This window comes from Schistocerca americana, chromosome 8 (assembly GCF_021461395.2).
Source record: "Schistocerca americana isolate TAMUIC-IGC-003095 chromosome 8, iqSchAmer2.1, whole genome shotgun sequence".
Classification (NCBI taxonomy): domain Eukaryota; kingdom Metazoa; phylum Arthropoda; class Insecta; order Orthoptera; family Acrididae; genus Schistocerca; species Schistocerca americana.
In genome coordinates, this window is record NC_060126.1 from 60,087,363 (window position 1) to 60,106,709 (window position 19,347).

Genomic DNA, 19,347 nt, shown 5'->3' on the forward strand with positions numbered 1-19,347 from the left:
CACTGGTTTTTAGTTAAAATATGCAATAGCTGGTGAAATGGATCCAAATATGCAAATGCATATAATCCGGTCTCTAGTAATCATCTACACATGGATAATTACAACAACAATTTAGAATTTGTGGAGCATAAGCTTACAAAGAAAATTCGGGTTTGTGGATCACTGCAACAAAACATAGGATTTCTGGCAAAGTTAAAGAATGCAAAATGAAACGTGTTTCAAACTAAATATTAACAAATGGGTGAACCTCTCGCACAATTATGGAGAGCATTGAAGACCAAAATGATACAAATAATTTCTACCATACATAATGCCAATTTAGTTGCCACACAGAAAACATGTAGAAAAACCGATGACATAATCCAAAACCTGGATTATAATAATAATAAATACATTAAGTAAATAAATCATGCAGACCATTTCCTTAGTTACTACCTATAAAAAGGGAAAGTATAAATGGTTGAAAAAAGAGGTGTTATAGCTGTTTAATTGTGCTCTACAGAAGGCATTCTCACTGCAGCATCAACATTACAAAGCAGGTTTCAAGAGTCTCCATTTTCATGGTTTGTTACTGAAAATATGTGAAGTGTGTATCACAAATCATTTACCTGCTATTGAAGAGAACTTGTGAGGTCGCTACTACGTTGTGTACCTTCAATCATGATTCGATCAACACACATTCTGGGCAGCTAAAGCTACAACAGCTAACACACACTTCCAAAACCATGAAAACGACACTTACACTGCAAGGATATAAAACAGATTGAATCTCATACCACAAAATGTGTCAACAACTGAAAAAAATGGAAACTGTTAGTGCAAAAGTGTCAAAAGGATGTTACAGAAAGACATCAAAATTAAAACCAATAAGAGTAATCTAACTGTTAAACTGCAAACAGAAGGAAAGTGAAGAACTGATGGAGTAACAATTTATTTGTAATAGTTCAACACAGGATAAAATATAACACCAGTCATAGCTCAGAAACTAAACTATATTTCAAGAGCTTGTACACGCACTGCTGCAACAATGCCCCACAGAGGAGTCACAACAACAACATCATATTCTACAAGAAATTTACACCGACGCCAAACTGCACTCCAGAACACGGTCGATCCCCTGCAGCAATGCGGACTGGTATGCAGTAATTCAGCTCAAGTCGAGCCACCTGCCCTATCCTCAATGCTACACCGAGTCCGTATGCTGATCTCAAGTTGTTTGCCAACTGCTCGAAGTTGCGCTGATAATCCTCCGCTGAAACAAAAATCACTCGCTTTGATCAAAAAATCAAAACTGTGTCACAGTCAATTTGTCCCGAGACTGACTGATAAAAATATTTTGTTTTTATATCATTAATACCATTAACTGAGAAAGATTAAAGTCTAGTCTGTGAATTTTCTGTTTCATATACAACTTGCTGCCCCATATCTATGTGCAATTTAGAAGTTAAATAAGATTTATTTTAACACAAGGCTCTAAACTAATGTGGGTAGACATGCTATTTCTGTTATCATAAACAATAAAAAAAATACCCATTTTGAAGTATTACACCACCAACAACTCTCAAATGTTGATTTTAACAAACATCCCATATCCTGATACTTTAAATCACAAACACACCAAATCTCCAAACTTCCATGAAAGTGCAGCTTCTTGTAATGGCAAACGGTGACAACAGACAGAGAAAGCAGTGGAGATGGCAGAATAGTTACGAACAAGCAGCAACAGAATGGGATACATGCACACGTGTAACTAATCGTGCTTCTCAGTTAGAAAAGCAAATCTGAAACCGAGGCAAAACACGCTGTTTCAACAAATATTTTTAGAAACTTTGAGGACAGGTTCCTTATGCCAAAACAATGGAAAAAGTTCACAAAAATTTATGTACAAAAATTATTTGTTTTTGAATTATTAATGAAAATTAATGTTTAGCAGCTTTCCTAGTACAACCTAACAACTTCACTTATCTATGTACCCGTCTAACTCACTGAGTCCTAAAGAGTAGTAACTTAAACTGAAAGTGCTCAGTTAAAACATGGCAGGTTATTTATTATGTAATCAGGTGACATAACTTTTATGTAGTACCAAACGAATGATAATAGGCATGAGGCTGCAGAAAGCGCTTTCAAACCAAAGTGCATCGTCATCCACCCTTTGCCACTGTGTTTCATCATCTTGCCTAAAAAGGATCTATAGCACAACAGACTACTGATTGATGAAGACCATGCGATGAGGGACAGCACATTATAAGGGCTGTCGAAGAAGTGACCCTGTCGTGTGGTACACCTCCAAGTCCAGCAAGGAAGATACTTGAGGAGCAACTTGTGTACCCATATCATCTTCAACATGTGCAGGGCCTTACACCTGCCAGTCACCCACCATACATCTTTTGGCAATGGTTTGTCACATACAAACTGCCGACCTGTGTGTCTCTTCAGTTTTGTTGACCAACGTGGCAGTGTTTGGAAAAGACAGAATAACAAATTTCTACAACAAGTTAGACTTCAACATCAGTTCAACATTAATGTGTGGGTTGGAATTGTAGGTGACAGACTGGTAGGGCCACGTGTTCTCCCAGCACATCTTACAGGTGCTGTTTACAGGGACTTCACTCAGAACAACGTCCAAGACCTGCTGCAAGATGTGCCCTTGAGATTAAGAAGAAATGCCATTCAAGCATGACCGTGCTCCAGCACATTTCAATCTCAATGTTTGAGATCCACTGGCAGGTATATGCCGAATGGATAGGTAATGGAAAATCTGTTCCATGGCCTGCATGTTACCCCCTCAATCCCTTTGAATTATATCTCTGGGGGCACCTTAAATAATTAGGCTATGCAACAGATCACCCGGATGTAGAAACTCTTCATCATCATGTCATGAATACCTCAAAAACCATTCCAAACTGTCGGAGTATTTGAGTGGATGCAATAGTACATGATTCAGTAAGTGCATGTATGTATAGAAGGAACAGGAGAATATTTTGGGCATCTGTTATTAGTTTGTGTGTTGATAAGCCTCCCCCATGACTCAACAGACCAAAGTGCAAGACCTGACTAGTACATCCTCTCATCACCACCCACTCCAGTCCTTCCAGAAGCACTTCCTGCCCCCATCTAATGCAGATCCACCCGTCAAAGCAGCCACGTGATCCACCAACCAACTGAAACCACTTTGCCACATTCTACGTAGACATGACCACTAACTTGCTGTCTGTCTACACAAATGGCCACTGCTAAACTGTGGCTGAGAGACAATTGGACCATCCAGTTGCAGAGTGTGCTGCCCATGACAATATGGTGGACTTCAAGGACTGCTTCACAGCCTGTGCCATCTGGATTCTTCCGACCAACATCAGCTTTTCTGAACTGAACAGATGGGAACTCTCCCTGCAACACAGCCTTCGTTCCAGAATCCTCCCTGTCCTCAACTTTCACTATAGAGCTCCTCTCCCATCAGCACAACTGCTTAGTCCTTTTCCTTTCTCCCCTCCCCAGGGCAGCCTCCCAATGCTAAACCAGCCAGCCCACTACTCTGTCCCCATCACATCCCTAAGTGCTCCCACAGGCTGCACTAGCATCATCCCCCCCATCCCTACCCTGCTGTCCCTTCCCCTCCCCACCCTACACTACTTCTGTGTACTACTACCCACCCTGCAAAAGACCATTGCTTACCTAACAATGAAATGTCACCACCTTGGTCTCATATTTTGAGGAGGAAAAAATTTACTTGCAAGATATAAGATCCAGAAATTGATCCCGTGCAAAAATTTGGTCCATAATTCTGATAGTTCACAGTTATGACTTTCTGAATGTACAGCTTTTAAATTTTTGCATATACCGATTGTCACTCACTCCACCACATTGCAGTCATCTAATACTAGAGCACAAAGTACTGTACAGTGGAATGATAAGCAGAGCCTTCATATTCACGTGATGTTGAACGCAAGGTAAGAAGAGGGGACATGGACACATCTACCCACTGTGTTTTGAAATCTTACTTCAGAACATGTTATTCCATGCGAAAAGTAATGAATGATATGACTGCATAGTATGTCAACCTCATGTACACAAATACAAAATATTATTTTAAAAATACTCTTATACTGACATTCAGCAGCTATATATATATATATGACTCAGAATAAAAATGAAAAAACATAAGCAACTGACAAATTATTACGAAATTAAGTTAATGATTTTCGATTTACAATTTAATTTTGTCAATCATGTTGAAGAATAGTGCCTCTCCTGGAAATGTAATACATTTTAACAGTGTCAGTTTTAAAATACAAATAAAATAATACATAACAGCAATGTTAATAATTAAACAGCACCAGGCTACTTCTTTAATGACACATTCATTCATTTCATTCACTTGTGCTGCATTTGTGAATCGCAACATAAAAATGTTCAAAGGAAACAGATTTCAAATGCCAGCTGCACGTAAGAAACTGCACATTTTCGCACAGTGAGAAAAGCATGTTCCCAATGTCAAAACAGTATTTCACAAACTTCTTACTCACACCTATGTACAGATTTGGCACTCTTGCATTAAAGTGACTCCAGAGGGGCAGAGCAAGTTACAACCAATGCGGACAAACGTTTAAAAGCTCTAAATTCAGAAAGTCATAACTTTGTACTATCAGAATTATGACCATTTTTTTGAGTGTTTCATTTTTTCTACATCTAATGAACTACTTATTATGACAGCTAATATGTCCAACACACTTTTTTAAAAGTACACATCTGCTACTCAACGACTCCTCTACATAAGGTGTACAATTAGAATTTTTTTTTCACTGGAGAAGGAGAATTATATTGATGATAACAATTTTACACTAAACCGCATTACAAAGTATCACGTGCATTTTTTTTACACATTTTAAAGATATAAAAGTTACAAAAATAAACAACTTATAAGTTGACAAGTGATAGCTGCTCATGTGGGTGGCCTCTCAGGTTAATCTCATCTCGATATTTGTCTAAAAACAAAACTCCAAAGTGAAATGATTGCAGTACTGTTACTTACTGAACCTGAAGTTTCCGATATTCCCACAATTGAAGAATACGTGTGTGCGAAACAGGTCCCCCAGGCTGCCTTTGCCCGGCCTGAATGGTAGCGGAGTGTACAAATGCACGGCTGCAGCCCAGTACACCTGTGACACACAAGTGAAAAGTCCCTTCATCACTTTGTGACCATCTGTCTGCTTTTTTAACTTTCAGTTGAGCATCTATAGTACTTACAGTTTAAAAGAAATTCCCAAACCATAAATCAATCAGCATAAGCATAAGCTCTGCTACATCCCTCTGTCACAATAAATAAATAAATAAAAAATAAAATAAAATAAATTTGTATATACAACATTTAGCATTCTACTACAAAAATCACTGACCAGCACAGCATTTCACAATTACAGTATGCAGCCAGGCGAAATAGTACAAGTGGTATTTTATGAGCACAGTTGTTTTCAGTCTTCGATTCAGCCAAGTTTAAAATCAATATCTGAATTGATAAATGACAACTTACAAATCTGCTTTTTGATATTGATGATGATGATGGTAGACAGGTTACCTGTATTTACATGAAAACATGCAACCTTTTTTAGCTGCATAGTAATGCACAGTTCCTTCATATATATACATTTGTTAGTAAATGTTGAAGCCAATGCAGTTCAACATTTTGGAGACCAAGCCTGAGCATAGCTCAGGCTGCAACTTACTGTTAAAAAAAGAGCACACCTGAGTAGAAATATGGCTGCAACTTTCTCAATGTGTGAGCCACCTATCACTCGAAAACTGGATTTATTTTGTATGAGAACAATGTATGGATGTCTCGCCACCTGCCCCTCAATTAGTGCTGCTTTCTGTTGTCAATTTCTAGAATTATTTCCAAAGAAAGTCATGAATATAACAGCTGCTGTTGCCAATATGATCACACTGACATAATTTCTTGTGTGTACTCATTAGGTTTTGCAGTTTGCTATGATTTTGCCACAAATACATCATGTTTGTTGTGCGAGAAAGAAATTTTGGAAGGTCAATAGGTAAAAATTTTTTCAGTAACTCACATGGCACTTGCTGGCACTATTTTAAAATTTGTAATCTGGCAGAGAACTAAAGTAGATACGAAAAACAAATCTTGAAGCTTGGCCTTTTCTTTATGTATTACCCTTGAAGATCCATCAATTACATATGTGACAGTGACATCTTAAATAACGGCATAAATGGCTGGTTTTCTAGGCCCAATATTCTTCTAAGTGGCTAGTCTCCAAAGTGTTAACACCCTGAGTTGACCATGTATACTATTTTCTTAACCTTGTCATATCAAGTTATATTTGTTAATAAAAGGTTACAGTTAAAGATCACATTTCTCTTTCGGTGAGGCACTTTCTGCATTAACATAACAAAATTGTTTCAATCTAAAGAACAGTAGCAAATCTTCAGTCCAGTTTGTGTGCCTGTCAACCACTCACTGCCTGAAAACTGAATATCATTCTAAAAGTAAAGAACATATTGAGCTGAGAAAGGTGCAATTCTTCCACCATCCCTGCTGCTGTGTCACAGATATTCCTTGGTGCCCGAATGATGCTAACAGTGAGCAGGAACAGTCATTAACTGTTTTTTTGTGCAATTTTGAAATGCATGACAAAATTTATAATCACACCAAGTGAGAGGTGCATAGAGTATTTGGTTATTGAATGCAAAAAAGTTCACCCTATCAAAATTTGCAGGCAGATAACATAAGTTAATGAAACAAGATTAATAAAGCTTCAGTTCAAAAATGGTGAAACATGTTTGTAGGAATTCTGGATGGGCAGGTACCAAGGAATAACACTCACGTTAGTTGTAGAAGAGATTGGCAGTATTTTATTCAAGCACATGTGCAATATGTTAGCACATACCAATAACAAGGAACGAACTGGCTCATGCCACACTCCAAGGATCTGCACAACTCAAAGAAAAACATGTTTGTCAAAGATAATTTTGCACAACATATCGTGGCTCACTTGCAAAGCCTCACCAGTCATAAATATGGACTGAAATCCGAAAGTCAATGTATATCTGAAACTTATTCCATTAAACTAACCGGCTTTAGAAAAGAGTAGTGTAAGAACACTTTCATTCCAGCATAAAATTATCTTTGGGCATTCGAAGTGATGTGCCTACTCTATTGAATGCAGTCGGGCCACTGCCGCCACAGTTTTAGCTTTGTTGCTCACTGTGGACCTGGAGTCTGAGTGAGTCACTGGTTATGTTGTGTGAACAGAAGTTTGCAGTGCTCTAACACTGTGGCACTGCTATTAAGTGCCGAATGTGATTTGAATGTGGTATTAATTGAATACAAGTGTGACCTATTCTAAACTCATGTGCAACTAGTGAACAATAATCTGAACTCTGAAAGTTTTTGTAATACGAGCAGACAAAAAGGGGAAAAAAAAGAAAGAAAGAAAATGTGTATTCAGCCATGTTGGAACTGAGAGACAGTATTATTTTGGTAATCACAAATGGAATCTCAGTTAACCACCACAGAACATATGGGACTCAACTTCAATAATAATGGTCTGTCAACAGTCTACCTTTGCTAATAGTAGATAATTAACCATGTAATTTTAATGAAGCACTTTCAGAATATACATAAGTGTGTTTGTTCCTACCCGTGTAAAGTTGACAGACAGTTCATTTACATTTGCCTCAGCAAACTTATAATATACTGGTGAATGCAGAAGAATCTTATGTCATTACACACACACACACACACACACACACACACACACACACACACACACGGTCCAAAAATAAAGAAGTGAAACTATTTGGCAATACATGAAACATTCTGGAATTATTGGCAAACAATGTGAATGACAGTGTGCAAGTTTCTGGCAGTGTAAAACCGCGATCAAATTTCGATAGCTTAGCGATGAGTGTTAACAAAGAATGTTCTGATTTCACAAGGACTAATTGTGCTGTGCTCATAGAGGGTGCTAATAACATCTACAGGAACAAAGCCGGTGCCTTTACCAGGAAGATGTTTAAAGTGCAGCGGTTCCTGTATTTCACCAATGTCATCGTAACAACATTGCCACTAAGATATGACTTACCAGACTGGTCGTGCATTAACAATTAAATTATACTAACTAATTTGAAGCTGAAAAACTTCTGCGACAAGTTTGTGAATGTTAAGGCGATAGACATTACTAACTATGAAAGAACCTGTTTCACATACCATGGAATGCATCTCAACAAATACAGTAAAAGGATGCTATCTTCTAACATAAGCAATGCTCTTGAAGATATCTCTCTTGTCAACAAAAGTAGAAATAAGTCTGTTATTGTGCTGGGTGATCCTTCACAGGGAAACTAATAGCGTGGACCAACTCCCATGGAATTTGGTCCGTGAGACACAAAATAATGGTATGCAATTTAGAATTAAAGACCCACTCAGGTGCCACATTCTATGACCAATTAAATGATTCTCTGTTTGATTTAATTCGTAATAATTTCATAATACATCTTAACATAGGCAGTCTATCAGTAGGAATGATTAACAAATTGTATGAACCAGAAGTATTTCTGGAGAACACATGTTCTGTAAAAGTTTTACGTTTAAATGAGCTCTGGCTTAAAAGTGAAAATATAAACTTGATAAACTCACTTTTAGGTTACAATTTAGCAGTGAGTTTATGTAGAAAAACTGTTTTGAAGGATCGTGCATTCTAGTGGAAGAATCACTAAGCTTTGAAGTCAGGCAGACTTTTAATTACTTGAAATATGGCATATTAATTATTAGTATATATCATTTCCCTGACTAGTCCTCTACATGCGCATTTTTAGACAAATTTGAAACCTCGCTGTATAGATTGCAGGTAGAAAAGTTATGTAAAAAGGTCATAATTTGTGCTGACTTCAACATAAATGTAAGAGCTGATGACAGGTTTGCAATTTCTCTGAAGGACATGTTATCATAAAATGGCTTAATATTAAACTTTATTGAGTACACTAGAATAACAGCATCTTCTGCAACATGTACAGATAATATAGTTCATCTTAGAATTAGGTATAATCTGACCATTCAGCCCTTTTTATCCCATTGCCAAATTTAGATAAAACTGTAACAGTGAAACGAGTCAGGAACTTCAGCCAAGACAATGTGAATACATTTGTCTCAAGACTAAATGAAACATCCTGGTCTTTCAGAAAGCGGTAGTTAGTAAACACAAACTACATTGCTTTTGTATCAGAATTCATGAGTGTTTTCAATGAATGCTTTCCCTTCATAACATCACATGACAAAAACTCGGAAAAGAACTCACGGATAACTGAAGGCTTCAGGATCTCCAGTATTAGAAAGAGTAAACTGCACATGCAAGCAAAGAACAACCATGATGCAGAGTTTGTCAGCTATGTAAATAAATACAAAAGAATATTTGGTAGAGTAGAAACACAGGCACGCAATACAAACGGCAAACAGTAAATACATATCAGATGCCACAAATAAATCAAAAGTTGTATGGCAAATTGTCAGGAGTGAAATAGGTGCAGTAAAAAACAAAAAGTTTTAATCACACGTTAGAAATAGATGAGGAAATGGTTACAAATTCTAGACATATTTGTGAAGAATTCAACACATATTTCATAAATTCTCACAAAATTGACAAACTCCCTCCTCTACACGTTGTTGTTGTCTTCAGTCCAGAGACTGGTTTGATGCAGTTCTTCATGCTATTCTATCCTGTGCAAGCTTCTTCATCTCTGAATAACTACTGCAACAAACATCTTTCTGAATCTGCTTAGTGTATTCATCTCTTGGTCTCCCTCTACGATTTTTACCCTCCATGCTGCCCTCCAATACTAAATTGGTGATCCCTTGATGACTCAGAACATGTCCTACCAATCGATCCCTTCTTCTAGTCAAGGTGTGTCACAAATTTCTCTTCTCCCCAATTCTATTCAATATCTCCTCATTAGTTATGTGATCTACCCACCTAATCTTCAGCATTCTTCTGTACCACCACATTTCGAAAGCTTCCAATCTCTTCAATTGTCCAAACTATTTACCATCCACGTTCCACTTTTCACACGTAAGTCCCTATATAATGCAGCAAAGATCAGTAGAATTCAAATTCACTCATGTATCCTGCTATGAGGTGGCTAACATTATAAAATCCCTAAAAAATCTCAAATCATGGGCGATGTGATGAAGTCCCAACAAAAATAATAAAGGCAGGATGTGATAATATTGCACCCCAACTCTGTCACTAAATCAATCGTTTGATGAGGGCTGCTTTCCAGGTAGGCTGAAGTACGTGGAAGTTCGAGGAAATTTTCGCCCAGTATCAATACTAGCAATTATTTCTAAAATATCTGAGCAAGTAGTGAGTAACCAACTAGAAAAATATAACAAAAAACATAACATTTTTCTTAATAATCAGTATGGACTTAGGAAGGGCCAAAGCACTATGCACACTATTAATGAACTAATCACTAAAATAACCAAATGCCTCGATAACAGGGAGAGTGTATCCGATATCTTCTGTGACCTCAGTAAGGCATATGACATGGTAAACCATTAGCAGCTGCTCCTCAAATTAGCTTCTTAATGGCTTCCATGAAAAATCTTTGGATTGGTTCAAGTAATATCTCAAAAATAGGAAACATAAGGGGGCGAGAAAGCTTGCTCTAGTTGGAAGGGAACACAAGCAGGTGTACCCCAGGGGTCCATACTACGCCCATTACTATTTCTGTGTTATTTAAATGAAATGCTAGGTAAGGTAACTTCAGATACTGTTCTGTATGCAGATGACTCAACAGCAGTAGTCTGCTGTAGAAACACTGAAGAATTAGCACAGAAAACAAAACAGACTCTTCAAGAACTAGAAAATTGAATAAATAATTATGCTATGAAACTAAACTTAACAAAAACACAAATTGTACACTTCAGGACCAAACAAACTGTTGAATATTCTGGGGAGTTGAAAAAGGAAGCTATGACTGGAACAAACAATAGACACTCATGCATACCTTTATTTGCAACCTTTGACATACTAACACTTCCTTCCATATTTATATATGAAACACTTCTCTTTGAATTAAAAAAATCCATGTCTGTTTGAGGGAAATTCTTTTACACATGCTTATGAAACAAGGAACAAACAAAATTACATGTTACCTCGCCACAGACTAACATTATTTGAAAATACTCCATATTACATGGCTTTGAAGCTTAGCAATAAAATACATTCCAAGTTGAAGGGCTGCAAGCTAGAATCCACCAGTGCAAACACTGAAAAATATTTAAAAAGCAAATGCTACTACAGCATAGATGATTTTTTAAACAAGGAGGACAAGTAGGAGATATTACATTTGTCTTTTTTCCTGTTTTTTCTACATTAAGTTCTATGTGTATGCTTATGTTCCCTTTTAATGGAAGTATATGTTCTTTTTATATGTGTCCATACTTATAAACTAAGTGTCGTGTGAACTACCTATCTAAATATCTAGATGTAAACATATATATTACTTTTATGGAAGTATGTGGTCTTTGAAGTATACCCATATTTATAAACTACAGAAACAGACATGAAAAATACTTCAAAAGAATGATTTCAAACCACTGTGGAAATTTAAAGAAAAAAGAAGAAATCTAACATGTAATTATCGTTTTATGTTGTAATGTGCTTCTGGGAGCATCCATATGCTTTATTTAAATGTATTTTGTTTTAGGTATACTTATATAGGCATAGAATTATTCATTGATGAGTCAAGAATGTTTCAATCAAATGATTGTATATAACGTGTCGTGTGACAATAAAGATTCTATTCTATTTCCTGAGGACTGGCAGAAATTTCTGTTTTTGTGGAACTTATAACATAAGTATAAAAATCTGTTGTTCGCATTTCAAAAAATTGCTAGATTTATTGGACTTTCTACTTTATACACAATAATTTTGGTACTGATAGTGTCAAAACTAAATACACATGTGAAATTTCGATTCAGTGGTACTTATTGCAAGGGGGACGGGGACGGGGGGGTAGGGGGGGGGGGGGGGGGTACTGAAAAAGAACTCCACTACTGACATACATAAGCAAACAAGTGATCTTTCTGTTTAATTCTTTTTTACACCATATTTACAACACAAAACATAAGACAGAAGTGCATATTAGTGTTCATAATGGAGCACAGTACAGTACAACTTTAAGCAAGGAGAGATACACAGCCTGACATTACATTTGGTGCACTCAAATGAGTTGTCCTACCTCCAAGCCTTCCCTGTTAAAAATTTTTCCTTTTCACTGACCTTTTTTCATTCCTTCTGGAATGGTGACATGATTAGGGAAGTGTTTTTTTGAGAGTCAAGCTACTTTTCCAGAGCCCCAAGAAAAGCTCTACAACACCAATCTTTTATATATTATCTGTATGAAATTTCTTGTTGTTAGTTTCTTCTTTGTTATAATTGTGCAGTATGCAGGCTTTTGATACTGCCATTACAATTCAGTATAAAGCCAGTTTCCTCCATCACTTCACTGTTTTCGGTCCAGAGCACCACATGACAGTTGTTGGTCAAATAGGTCCACCCCAGCATTGTGTTGATTATAATCAAGAATTGCTGCAAGTTTAATTTTTTCTGTTGATTTTTTTGTTGTGATACTCTGCATTGTTGCTGTGTGTCTCATTCTGATCATCCAATCATCATCTTATCCTTCCAGTGCACAGCAAGCGTGTTCTCTTTGAAGCGGAAAACTTATTCCCCTTTTCTTAGCTTTGCCTCCTTTAGTGTTTTTGGCAGTCCTTTCCCGTTCTTCATTACTGTCCCGACAATACCAGTATTCTCAACTGTACACTCCTGTACAAACAGTCGACATACACAGGGTGCCTTTTACCCAGCACCTTGCTGGTCAAACTCATCACAACACTAGAAGCACTGTTATCTTGTTGTTCATCTTTTCCATGGTACATTTCAAAATTCCATATAAAATCTGTTCTGGATTCATCCAAGATATACAGCTTCAATAGCTTCATACCATACTTATTTGGTTTACTGGTCATATAAACCTTGTAGCCTATCCTTCCCCTGAAGGGACAAATTCCTTCACTGACTTTTACAGCTCCTTCTGGATACATACTTTGAAATTTTTCTCTTATTAAAATGAGGAGAGGTCTAACTATATAAAGGACATCAATATCCTTTTTCAACTTTCTTCTTTGCTTGTTTGTTGTCACTCCGATGAAACATGGATAATATATTTATAAATCTCTCCCTTGAAAAAAACTGTGGGGTAAAAATTACAGCTGACAACAGGATTAGTGCTCCAGTGATTCTTCATGTCTCATCTCTCACTTATTGTCATATGCAGAAAAATAGCAACAATTTTTTCATTTCTGCTTTTGTCACCATTTTCCATTGTTTGAACCTTGAATTAGGCAGAAGCTTATTGTCAGACCTCAACTTTGCAAGTTTTTGCCTGGCATAACAATTTGTTTGTTCCTTCATAGGTGTTATTAGAGCACTGTCAAAGAAACAAAAGAATACATCTAAACAATGTACTCAGCATCTCCACTATATGATGAGTAGCAACTTTTCTTCTCATAATAGAATACATCTAAAGGTTCATCAAGTGTTCCATTATGTGTCACTCCATGAGGGCCGTTGTATATAGCTACATAAGGAATTTCGTCTGCATAGGTCCAGTCACCATCAAAGACACCTTCACACCTCTTTCCATTCTTAACAGGTTTCCTGGTACATCTGCAGGAGAATAATTGATAACTACAAAATCTGTTGATTTGTTTGAAGTTGATAAATGTATGCAGCAACTCAACTGCAAACAAATCTTGACTTACTACTATTTCCAGATGACGTATAATCTGAATCGTCATCAAATACTCCATTTTTGTCATCTGCAGACTCATCAAGGACTTTGTAAATCATTTGCTCCCAATGTTTCTCTTCTCCACTACACGTTTTGAACACAAAATCTACACAACAACACACGAAACAGAGAGAACTCAAACTTCAGGTAAAGCCTACGAAGTAAACAGCAATAACATAGGTTTCAGTAAGGAAGAATTTTTCCAGTGAATCCACTACTGCCATCTATTGGTCACAGCAGAGGCTACAATGTCTGTAGACCACAAACACTTCGCGGGAGTCATAAATATACTTCTCATGCCACGGATAATAATTGTAACTGATACAACGTAATATTACGCTTGCTGCACTTTCACATTTCCTCCAAGTGCCATAACATTATGTTAGCTGCACACTACGTGTTACAGCAACAAACTGCTGTTTCACCATACTGTCTCTCATCCATGATATAAACATACAAACTGTCAGCAGATGTCCATACAATTGTGTTCTGGATGGAAGTTGGCATCCCGATCAACGGACAACCATGCCAATGAAGAAGACACCAGCCACCTATCAAATGGGATAGTGTTCGCTGGGTAGTCCCATATGCACAACTGTAGTGTACACAGTAACATACAGTGCAGTACAGTGCAGAGAAGATGCCTAACAACTCTCTGCAATGGAGGGCCACCGGAAAAATGGAAACAGAACAGTCACAAAATTATGTGGCCCGATGGATTAATGTGAATCATTCTGTTGTTTCCCGGATGTGGTGACAGTTTATAGAGACCAAAACTGTATCCCGAGACCAGGGCAGGGCTGACCACAGGTGACACCATAAAAAGGCGTCTTTATTTGACTGTAAGGGCACTATGGTACCACCTTAGTACTACACAGCAACTAGCATCAACTGGGCGTGTTGTACTGAGGCAAACGTGTACAGAAGGCTTCAGCAGAATGGCTTTTATTGTCAGAGACCTGTGGTGTGTGTACCTCTGACGAGCCTTCACAGGAGGAAACATCTAGAGAGGAGTCGTCAACATGCAACCTGCATGTTGAAACAGTGAGCCAATGATCTTTTTCACAGATGAGTCCTAATTTGGTCTGGAGAGTGATTCTCGACAGATTCGCATCTGGAGAGAATGGGGGAACACAATTTAGGAAGCCAAACATTGTGGGAAGATACTTGTACTGAGGAGAATCCTTAAGGCTACGCGCAAATTGAGATGCGTATAGCATGTGTGGTGCGACGCACCACAGTGCATGTTCTTTTAACTTCACAGGTTCAAATGGGACCACGCAAATTGGGACGAGACACACGCCTGCGCAGGGTCGCATGGTGTTGTGGTTGTGGCACAGTTTCTCGTGCCGCGTGCCACATGAGCACTGCGGGAGGGGTGAGGAGGGGAGCGGGATGACAATCCTGCCATATGCTCACTTCGGCATGGCACATATGGGCAGTGGAAGTATTGCCCGTCTGAAAAATATAGCCTTATGGTATACTGAATTTCATTATCACTGAGTACTGTTTCGTTTTTCGCCATTTAAGTGCTCCACCTATTTTAGTTAGAACATAATAGTTTTCAGTTACAAATATCTGTACAGTTCTTTGGTTTTGTTTCTTCTTTCGTCAAGAACAACGCTCAGTTCAGTATTTGGTGGGCCATTAGCCATTGGCATTATATCTTCTGCCTCCACAATGTTTTCAGATCGTAAGAAGGGACAGACAATTCATCGTGAGGGCAGTGAATATGGAACTGAGGAATACTATAAAATCGTGATTTAGGAGTAGGAGCAAAGCAGGAAAGTAAAACAAGGTTATCTACTTGCTGCCTGTTATGCTGACATATCTCTACAATCCATTGCAAAAAGTTGAAAATGCGTAATTTCCACAGATATGACCTGTTTGTGCTTCTGGTAAAAAGTGTCCAATGAAGTACATAAGTTTCACTATCTTTACTTGGATATGGATGTAATAAGAGACATTATACTATGTACATGTGGACATCACATTTTACTGCAAGATAGAAACAGCCGGAAAAAAGTCACAAATAGCAATGTTTTAATTGGCTCGCCACAATGAGAAAAAGCATTTCAATTGTTGTGTGCACATTACCAGCACTAATAAACTAATTATACAAATGGAAAAAAAAAATGGTCAGTATTATCACAGAAGTAGGAATATCCTAAAAGGGTGTGGTGATTAGATATATTTAATTTGTTGAAATGTCCTGCTGACAAAGGCAGATCTACTTTCATGACTGTTTTTCGAACTCCAGCTCACAAGGCACACATGGTTAGCTTCTGCATTCCTGTCACTCGCATTATCCACCACTGCTGACAATACACTGAGCATTGTGTTGTGCGATAGATCAATTGTTTATTTTTCTCAGTAACAACTATTTTATTCACAATCACACACTGTCAGTTTGGCAAGCCATAGGTGAGTAACCAGCATCCGGCATGTGCCTATAATTCCGCATGAAAGAATACTGCTCAGATCAAGAGAAGGGATAAAATCCTTTGGTAAGTTTCCATTATAGTCGTTCAGTGTTAAAAATATGATGGGTTACAGAGATTCAACCAAAATTCCAACAGAATTGGCAGTTCATTTTTGTGCGAGTTGTCAACCTTTTCTCATTTGAAGAAGCATCCCCATTTATGAGTAACGACCACATTTCTCTTGTTGACACATTTAATTGTACTTCCATTGTCAAAACACTGTGTGTGTGTGTGTGTGTGTGTGTGTGTGTGTGTGTGTGTGTGTGTGTGTGTTTCATTGTTCAGAATGCCATCTACAGCATTGACTTTCATCTACATTTTCCAAAACTTGCATAAAGCCACAACTGAAAAATTTTTGTTAGCAACACACACATGGTGTGACCTAAAATTTCAATATTTAATGCAGAAGGACACCTACAGCATTACCACTTCAAAATTTTTTGTCTCTCTTTCATAGCTATTGCTTAAAATAATAATAATAATAATAATAATAATAATAATAATAATAATGTCTGACAACTCACATCAGCACCAAGGGCATTCCCATCAGAGTGAGGACCGGCTCCTCTAAGCTCAAACCCTCTTAAATTGAGTGGTCCACCGAGGAAAAACCGGTCACAGATGTTCACTTGCTTATCTCCAGCTAAGTGTGTCAGCAGTCCACCTTGAACTCCACCCTGAATAACCTAACAACACAAAACAAGAGAATGGTCATTATCTTTTTACTTAACACATCCATTATTTATAGAACTGAAAAATTTAATAATTACTAAATTTAATGGGAAAAAATCTGAATATTAAATATAAAACTGCAGAAATTAAGTCCTACACATTTATATCCAATTAAACCTATTTTTGTATTATGATAATGCTATAATTCACCATCTTTATACTGTAATTGAACTTGTTGACAAAGCCCATTGTATGAGAAAATACTTAACGGCTAATAAAGATTCTTATTCTTACTCTTATTCTTAATTCAACTTTTAAAATTGTTTTAAAAACTGAGAATTTTTGTAGTCTGTGTTAGGTTCCCTTTTTCATATGGTAAAGCCCATTAAACCCTCTTTTTCTGGCAGTGATGCGCACGCACACACACACACACACACACACACACACACACATTTACAGGTAAAAATCACAAAGTAGTCATAAAATAAAGGCATAATATAAATACTTGAACATAAAGTCAACATCTCACTTTAAATTCAGCAATGCCTGATTGTCTGTTTCACTTCTCTATACTACCGTCCTGTCACCGGAGTGCTTCTTTCCTGTAGTGATAACACCAGCCACATCTGCTTCATGCCAAAACAGTCACCTTTCCCCCCACCTTTCTGTGCACTACAATCAAGTGTATGGCTTTCACTGAGTGAACTGAGCCAACAGCCATTCCATAGCATTCCATTACAGGGAACATGAAGAAACAACAAACCAACAGTATCTATGCCAAATGTTCATGTACATTACTGCTTCCCTCAAGAACAAACCATAAATCCGTGAAAGAAAGCATTACTGCTCTCCCCCACAACTCACTGAGATAGATTTGATAATGTGCTTAAAATAAAAACAGGAAAGAGCAGTTAACGCTTTTTTCTACAGGTTATAGGTCTTTTTTGAGGTTAGCAGTAATCCACCATGCATGAGCAGTTTGCATAGACACCATTGGTTTGTTGTTTCTACATGTTCCTTGGAATACTATGGGGCTGCTAATGGCCCAGTGCTGTCAGTTGGGCAGCTTACTTGTTTAAAGAACTAGCTAGTGCATGACAATGCAGCTATTTTGACTTGAAGCAGATGTGGCCCATGTTATCACTATAGGAAAGGAGCACTTCAGTGAATGGGCAATAAGATGGCAAAGCGAAACAATCAGGTATTGCTGATTTTAAAGTAAGATGTGAAGTTTATGTCTGAATATTTTTATTATATTTTAATTTTATGATTACTTTGTGCTTTTTGAGTGTGGCTGTATGAAGGGTTGAACAAAGACAGCCAAATGATGGGAACTCAACTCCTGCCTGTGGATTACATTTCTCATACTTGTGTGATGCATACTACATAGTGTTAATGGTTACCTTCACAATCGCTTCTCCAATCCTTTAGATGGACAATATTAGAGTGATTATGACAATTTACCCTTGCATTGATTTGACCTGTATCTCATTTTTCATAAATATGATGGAAGGGAAATAAAGTTTTAACTTTTTGTCAAGAACATTATATATACAGCACAAGGTCAGCTAAACAAGGAGAAAAACAGAACAAACTACAATCTGTAGCTGAGAATACACATCAACAATACACTGCAGTTATTTACAGTAACTACTGAAAATTTAAATTGGAATGGCTGGCGATGGAGTAAAATAATACAGCTTCAGGAAATATGTCCAGTGCCCTAATCACTGCACCATTTGTTCTGCTACTGACTGCAAACCTGCTTGAGAGAGACTGTAACATACTATGTACATTTTTGTCCATGAAGAAATCTCAGAATTAACAATATCAAACAGGGCATATGAAACTATTAATGTCATAAATGTCTGGCTGAGCAAATAAAATACTAGCTTCCAATATCCACAGATAAGGTTTATCCTTGACCATGAATGAAAATGAAAGGACATAAAATTACAAAGATGGCCTCCCAATGTGTTCTCAGGCCCTGCCCTATGTCTCTTTGCTTTGAAGAAAATATTTGTTATTATCATCTCTTCTCATTAAACTGTTCAGGAACCCTTTTCATTACCAAGTGCTGAAACCACGCTGCAGAGTGAGTAAGTGTGTGTGTGTGTGTGTGTGTGTGTTTTGTTTTGTTGCCGAAGGCCTTAATGGCCGAAAGCTTTAACGTGAGTGTGTTTTTGTTGTGCCTATCTGCGACTCACCATCTCCGCTATATGGTGAGTAGCAATTTTCCTTTCCATAATACTGTTACAAATATGAAACTAATTTCATTTTGCAAATCCTTCCTTTTAAAGATTTGACTCATTCTTAAGTTTAT

General features: G+C 37.4%; 1 protein-coding gene across 1 annotated transcript in view; it reads right to left on the minus strand.

The window, feature by feature from the left end:
• Positions 1–974: 974 nt before the first annotated feature.
• LOC124545479 (sorting and assembly machinery component 50 homolog B) overlaps positions 975–19,347 on the minus strand; it is a 106,283-nt gene continuing 87,910 nt past the window's right edge. Inside the window, exons 8-10 of the mRNA XM_047124412.1 lie at positions 16,877–17,038; positions 5,030–5,156; positions 975–1,252 (exon numbers count right to left, since the gene is read on the minus strand). Of these exons, the coding sequence (XP_046980368.1) occupies positions 1,065–1,252; positions 5,030–5,156; positions 16,877–17,038 (477 nt within the window). The 3' untranslated portion in view covers positions 975–1,064. The remainder of the gene's footprint in view (positions 1,253–5,029; positions 5,157–16,876; positions 17,039–19,347) is intronic.